The 7,144-nt window shown below is 49.4% G+C and overlaps 1 protein-coding gene across 1 annotated transcript in view; it reads right to left on the bottom strand.

Annotated features, from left to right (window-relative positions):
• Haao (3-hydroxyanthranilate 3,4-dioxygenase) overlaps positions 1-7,144 on the bottom strand; it is a 15,128-nt gene that overhangs the window by 5,186 nt on the left and 2,798 nt on the right. Inside the window, exons 3-4 of the mRNA XM_005360743.2 lie at positions 3,333-3,416; positions 2,961-3,067 (exon numbers count right to left, since the gene is read on the bottom strand). Coding sequence (XP_005360800.1) covers positions 2,961-3,067; positions 3,333-3,416 — 191 coding nt within the window. The remainder of the gene's footprint in view (positions 1-2,960; positions 3,068-3,332; positions 3,417-7,144) is intronic.

The raw sequence follows: 7,144 nt of genomic DNA, 5'->3' as shown, positions 1-7,144 counted from the left end.
AGCGGAAAGAGCTCCCACAACAATACTCCATTGAGGCAGCTTTGGGGCAGCCTGGTCCAGGCTGGGCTCTGCTTATGGGCTCTTTACTGAGCTCAGGCACTGCATAGCTGTACTGTTTTGTCATCTCTGTTGGCAAAGCCCAGGGATCACACTTACACCTGGCATATGCAAAGCAGGTAGAACTCAGGCTCAGAAGCAATGATTCAGTGGGATCACACAGCCTGAATGTCGCAGGGCAGGCTACACTCAAGACAGAAGCTTGGAGAACATTCAGCTCAAGTGTATTTGTCTTTAGCAAAAGGAAGTTGAACTTGAGCCTGAGTCCCGGGCAGCTTGAAGTTTGTTCTTCAGGCTCTAGGTCATCATACAGGGAAACTTCAGCAGCAAGTGCAACACACACACACCACACCACATCATGAGGAAAGGACTTCTGTTTCAGAGGTCGGAGTTCACCTCTGCCCTTGGACTTGAGCACAGCCCTGGCTTTCTCTGGCACACACACACACAGTCTCAGTCACCCCTGCAACCACCCATATCCCAACAGAGAGGGATCCCCTCTGCAGGCAGAGCTGTGGTGTCCCACTAGCCCTCATGGAGTGGCCCAAAACAGGTGCTGGGAGCAACTGTCCACAGAATGCTTAATCTCTGAGCCAGTTCCAGATCAGTCCAGTTCTGTCTGGTTTTCAACTCCCGCCTGAAAAGCAGGGACAGTCCTATGGAGACAGACAGGCAGTAGATACATCATACACCCACCCAGCTTCTACCCTGGGAGGAAACTGGATACCAGAAACTTCATTACAGGGCCGCAGTGCCCTAAGGAATGGCCTTCAGGGTGGCATTTTAATGTTGAGCCCCTGGCTTTTATTAAAGGTCAAAAGCAGCCAGATGAAACCCGTTATTGAATTTGCTATAAAATGTTATTGAGGACACCAATAACTCACTAGAGTACCCTCCATAAAGCCCTGTAGAGAACCTCCTTTTATAATTAAGGCCAGCTATCTCCCTATACAATGAGCCATTATGCTGTAGACCATGGCATCACCATTAGCTGTATATTTTTTAGGAACCTTTTAACAGTTTAGAAATACTCGTGAACTTCTTCAGCGAACATGTGGCTTCAGTTATTCAAACTGTGTAAATTCTAGAAGTCTGCAGTGCCTCATGAATTTTTTTCTTACATTTACTAATTTGTTGGGCATGGGTATGTGGGCATGTCATGGAATGGGTTGTGGAGGTCAGAAGAGGATTTTGTGAACAACTTTCAAAAGTTTAGACCTTTTACCATGCAGATCCCAGGAATCAAACTCAGGGTCTCAGGCTTGGGCAGCAAGAGCCTTGACACTGAGCTATCTCACTGGTTCAACATCAAATCTTTATTTTTAAACCAAACAAAACAGAACTTAAGCCTATGCATGCAGCAAGACCGCAGGGTTATGAGGGAGACGTGTGAACAGAAAGGCCACTACTTTAGGCCTAGCTCAACAATGGCAAAGGGCTTTGGGTTCTGTTTTCTTGGGGGGAACAAGAGGAATAAAATTAAATTCACAAACTATAAAATCCTCCCCTTAGTGGCAGGTCATTTTAAGTTAGTTCATTTTGAATTTCTATGCTTCTAAACTTTGACAAGAAATATGTGTGATTTCAACTCATTGAAAAATGAGTGTTTAAAGATGTCTAGTATAGAGGAAGTATTTAGAGGGTTGGAGGTGGGGCCTAGGACCTAGGAAGGGCGGAGTCAGTAGGTATGGGATGGGGCCTAAGCACTCAGAGGGGAGGGGCTTGCATACCACAGACACACCCCTCTCAGTCGCCATGTTGGCTGGAATGTAAAAGAAAAAAAAGGAAGAAAAAGAAAATGAAAAGGAAAAAAAAAAGACATGCCCATTATAAGATAATATGTAGGACAAAGAATTCTGATTCTGGTTGCTGGAAAAGCTTTGGTCCTTTGAGCTTGAAGTATTCCTCCTTCTAGAGCACAATAGTCTAGACCAGGGGTTCGTAACCTTCCTGATGTTTCACTCCCCCGTCTGTTTTCTTCTTCCCCCTGAGACAGGGTTTCTCTGTGTAGCCCTGACTGTCCTGGAACTCACTCTATAGACCAGGCTGGCCTTAAACTCACAGAGGTCCACCTTCCTCTTCCTCCCAAGTGCTGGGAATAAAGACCTGGCTTTTCCAATGGTCTTAGGCGACCCATGAAAGGGTCATTCAGCCCCCAAAGGGGTCGAGACCCACAGGTTGAGAACCACTGGTCTAGAGACTGATGGGAAAAGGGACTTCAAAGGAAGGAAGATGGAGTCTGGCTCTACCCTTCCACCTTGCTGATCCAGCATGCATGCTGGCTTTGTATCAGTAATGCCAGGTCTGCTAAGTTATTTTACCTGGGTCTATTTTCTCCTCAGTAGCCAGAGCTTCAAAGAGAGCAGATGGTAAAATAGCCCCCAGCATCATGCGGGATGTAGGGTAAATAAATATGCACAGAACCCCCTAGCTGGTGCCTGGCACATAACTGTTGCCAGCCAGATGTCCATGCTTGTTATCTGGGTAGAGACACAGGCGCTGGTCAAGGATAGCTTCTGCAGTCCCAGGCTGCTAGAAGCAGTAGTATTTGCCTGTACCAAAACATGTGACCTTCATTCTCCCCAGTCTGCGTTGCCTGCCCCCTCCCCCGACCCCCAGCTTCCTAGCAGACCTGCAGAAAGCACAAATGTCAGTTCCAGCCAAAGACGTCATGCATACCCAAAGAGCACTTCCTCCCTCATGACCAAACCCACTTCCTCTCCCTGGTCACCAGCAAATCCAGGGTCTCCACTACCTCCTGTTGCCAAGCCCTTTAGTCTCTTGGTGGCCAGGAAGTGCTCTCTTGAGTCTATCACGGATCCCTCCTGCTATAGTTTTGAACTATGCCCCTCTGCTGTTAGCCCTCTGATCACCGAGCCCACAGGGCAAGAGCGAGCAATTACCTCAGCCCATCCAGCTCGCTCTCCAACCGCCTCCTCTCAACCACCAGCCCCATGGTGTTAGCGAACCTCTGAGGGGAGTGGGGCACCCTGGCAGGCAGGAGGAATATCTGTAGGGATGGAGAACAGAAGTCCAGCATGGCTGCAATCCCTCTAGGTAACCTCAGTGCCCCCCCCGGTATGCTGGGTGACCCACAGGGCAGCAGGAAGCTCTGCCTGTCCACCCTGGACCCTATTCTCCCCCGCAGCTTCTACCAGGAAACCTAAGGGAATGTTGGTGCTCAGAGGAAGTCCAGAGGATGGACAGGAAAAACGGTTGGGGTGGATTTCTGCTCTGCCGCTCTCTGTCTTTCTTTCCCCTGGGGTCAGCCTCACCTCTCCTTGCCGAATGACCACATCCCGGTGTTTTCCTTGCTCCAGGACTTTGAGAACCATGTCTCCCTCCAGCTGGTAAAACACCTGTGGAAAAACAAAACGCCTGGGACCTTTCTGCTCCATCTTTTAGATCCTCGGCTCCTCTCCAGGACCTGAATTCTGCCCAGAAAGCTGGAACAGCTTCCTGAAGACCTCCGGGCTTGTGAACAGTTCCAGCACTGCTGCCCTGAGGCCCCTGCACCCCCTGGTCCAGGCCATAGACAAAAAAGTTAGAGACATACAGGGGTCACATCTGGAACACACAGGCTATCATCAGAGTACTCAGGAGGCAACAGCACGTGCCTGGCTGGGAGGTGGGATGTAGAAGGCTGGATAAGAGGATTCAGTGGCTCAGCAGTAGAAAATACTCCATAACATAAACTGGTTCACGCACATTAGAAATCTTTTTTTTTTTCAAGGAAGGGTTCTTTTGGAGTCTGTCTGTAGACCTGGCTGGCCTCAAACTCACCTGCCTGCCTATGCCTCCTTAGTGCTAGGATTAAAGGCATATACCACCACCACCCGGCTGCACATCAGAGATCTAACAACCTGAATATCAACATTAGCCCCATTCTGAAGAAAATAAAGATGGAACTCAAAGCAACTAGTCTAAACTGGTGAGTCCTGGAGTTGAAGTTGGGACTGTAGCCTGTGTGTGACTCTGGGAGCCATGTGTATTCCTCCGGTCATTGAGAAGCTCTGGCACTGGGCTGTGGGAGTTGGCAGCCTAGGTGGATTGAGCTGATGGCTGGGCTTTCTCTAGGGAACTCCTACTACGTTTTCTATTCTACCTCTGATTGACAGAAGGCTGGCCTTAAGTTTGAGGCCAGCCTGGCCTATAGAGTGAGACCTTGTCTCCAAAAACAAAGGAAGCAAAAAAATTGATCCCAGAGGATTCTAATTACACGGTAGCCCTTATGTAACACAGGCGATGGTGTTCGTGGTTATGAGTGAGACAAAGGTTTCTTTCTGCATGTCTTATGTTTTTTACAATGAACCATATTTACTTTCATTATTAAAAATGAGCCATATAATTGAAGATGCAGCTCCATGGTAGAATGTTTATTATGCAGTATGTATGAAGCTCTGAGTCTAATCCCCCACAGCACACGCGCACACACACACACACACACACTGTGTATTATTGAATACAAATCAGAAAAACCTATTACGTTTTCTCATAGGAAGCTATTGAGCTTGTACATGCCTCTGTGTGTGTGTGTGTGTGTGTGTGTGTTTAGGGAGAGAGAGAGATCAATTTTCAGTATAAGTCTTGGGTCCTTTCATGATAGATGACAGAAAAGGGGAGGAGGTACCTCGGGGTCATGGGAGGGGCCAAGGTCCCCAGAACCTGCTAATATCAGGGAAACTTGGGAGAAAGGGGACAGTTTCAAACCCTTTCCAGGCTGACTATAAGACATTATCAACAGCTACTGATCAAAGCTAGATGGCAGAGGTGGAATTTTTCCTGTCTTGCCCCCTGCCCAGAGGCCTTCTCTGTGATAAGGGGCGGGCTGGCCTAGAGCAGAGGGCATTGCCCTGACAGCAGAAATCACCATCAGCCCTGGGCAATCCAAAAGGAATTGCGTTCCTTGGGAAGCAAATGATGTTTGAGGCCTCGGGCTGGCTGGAAGATTAAGTGTACCAGCTCGCGCGGATATTAAATTGAGTCTGGCTTCTGTGCCCTGAAAAGGACTTCAAAGGCAGGGGAGCCAGGAACAGGTAAGGACCCACACATATTAAGTCTCTACCCTGTGCACATTGCCTTTTTCCACAGACACAGGACCCTCGTCTCCTTCCCAGCCCATTGTCCTGATTCTTGGCAATCACCAGAAAAAGCGTGAGGTGGGTAAGTGGGGGAGTGGGAAGGGTGGGTGCAGAGCACCCAAGGGCTGTCGCAGAGGCTGGAGCTCAGCCAAGAAGGGAAATCCAGCTCAGCCAGTATCCCATGTGCTTTACATATCACTCAGAGGGGCTGGCTGCTCAGGCTCCAGTGAGGACAGGCAAGGACAGAGAGGGTGCCAAGCCTGTGCTGTGCTCTGACGCTGCCCAGGGACTGGGGAGGCACCGACCTCTGCCCTCCTGCCAAACAGTAGGTCCAAATATCACAAACCTACCTCCAGCTAGAGTTCTCTGAGCCACCAAGCTGTCTCTCCACATTGAAGCCAGCCCTTTTCATCACTCAGCCACCAGATGAATCCAGACATAGATTGTCCCTGGGACTCGTGGGCACTGTATTACTTAGGGCTATCATTGCTATGATGAAGCGCCATGACCAAAGCAACTTGGGGGTGAAAGGGCTTGTTTGGCTTCCACTTCCGCATCAGTTCATCGTGAAGGAAGGCAGAGCGGGAGCTCCAACAGAGCAGAACCTGGAGGCCGGAGCTGATGCAGAGGCCATAGAGGGTGCTGCTTACTGATTTGTTTCCCTTGACTTGCTCAGCCTGCTTTCTTATAGAACCCAGGACCAGCAGCCCAGGGATGGCACCACCCACCATGAGCTGGACCCTCCCACTAATTAAGAAAATGCCCAGGAGGCTTGCCAGATCTTGCTGAAGTTTCTTTCTTTCTTTCTTTCTTTCTTTTTTTCTTTCTTTCTTTTTTTCAAGGCAGGGTTTCTCTGTAGCTTTGAAGCCTGTCCTGGAACTCACTCTGTAGACCAGGCTGGTCTTGAACTCACAGAGATCCATCTGCCTCTGCCTCCTGAGTGCTGGGATTAAAGGTGTGCTCCACCACCACCTGGCAAGGTATTTTTTTCAGTAGAGACTCCCAATGGCCTGTGTCAAGCTGACATCCAAACCAGCTGTCACAGACACCCACCCACCCGAGCAGCATGGAGAGACCTTGAGATGAATATGCAAAGAAGAATGAGAGAGATGGGTCAGGGGCAGGCGGGGTGGACACGGACAGCAGGCTTACCCTAGAGTAGAGACGAGGCTGACAGAGGCAAGCAGGAAAGGCTAGCTGGGCCTCAGTCACCACAGCCACTCAGCCATGACCCGCCTCCCTCTGTAGTTTTAGATTTTCATATCTTTTTTTTTTTAATCACAGAAAAGGTTTTCAGAGTTTAATGGTCGGGAGAAGGGGTGTGTGTGTGTGTGTGTGTGTGTGTGTGTGTGTGTAACTCGTTCTGCTCACTCAGGCCACTGCCGCAGGGCCGTCACCCTCTGCCTAGTGTGCTGGTGCCCAACACACACACTGGGCCCTCAGTATTTTCTGACAGAGCAATTCTCAAGGGTTTATGGGAGCAGTCCTAGATTGGTGTGGGGAATGTCAGTGATGCGGGTGGAGGTTCAAAGCCCAGAACCAGGTCTCCCAGAAAATAAGGGGCACCTTACGGTGATCCTTTCCCACCACATCCAGATCTATACTGGGGATCTGTTTCCCGGGAGGGTGGTAATGGTTATTGTTGTCTCCTCCTGATGCTCCTGCTCTTCTCCTCCTCCTCTTCCTTCTCCTGTTCCTCCTGCTCCTCTTCTCTTCAAACAAGGGTCCTAGGCTGTCCTTGAACTCTTGATCCTCCTTACCGCCCCTCTAGAAAGCTGGGATTACAGGTGTGTGTCATCACACTTAACTTTTGCTTTTTGTAGGATACGGCTTCAGTAAGTGAATGGAAAAGCACAGAATTCAGTCTCCAGACTCCGACTCGTCGTAGCCCCTAGCAACTCAGGACTGGTCCTCTCCTTGTCCTATTCCCTCCTTGTCATCTTTCCACTCAACACTTCCCTTCCACTTCCTTGTGTCCTTAGACACTTTGCTCGCTATGTGACAGA

This window comes from Microtus ochrogaster, linkage group LG3 (genome assembly GCF_000317375.1).
Source record: "Microtus ochrogaster isolate Prairie Vole_2 linkage group LG3, MicOch1.0, whole genome shotgun sequence".
Lineage (NCBI taxonomy): Eukaryota > Metazoa > Chordata > Mammalia > Rodentia > Cricetidae > Microtus > Microtus ochrogaster.
This window is presented reverse-complemented; position numbering and strand designations above follow the sequence as displayed.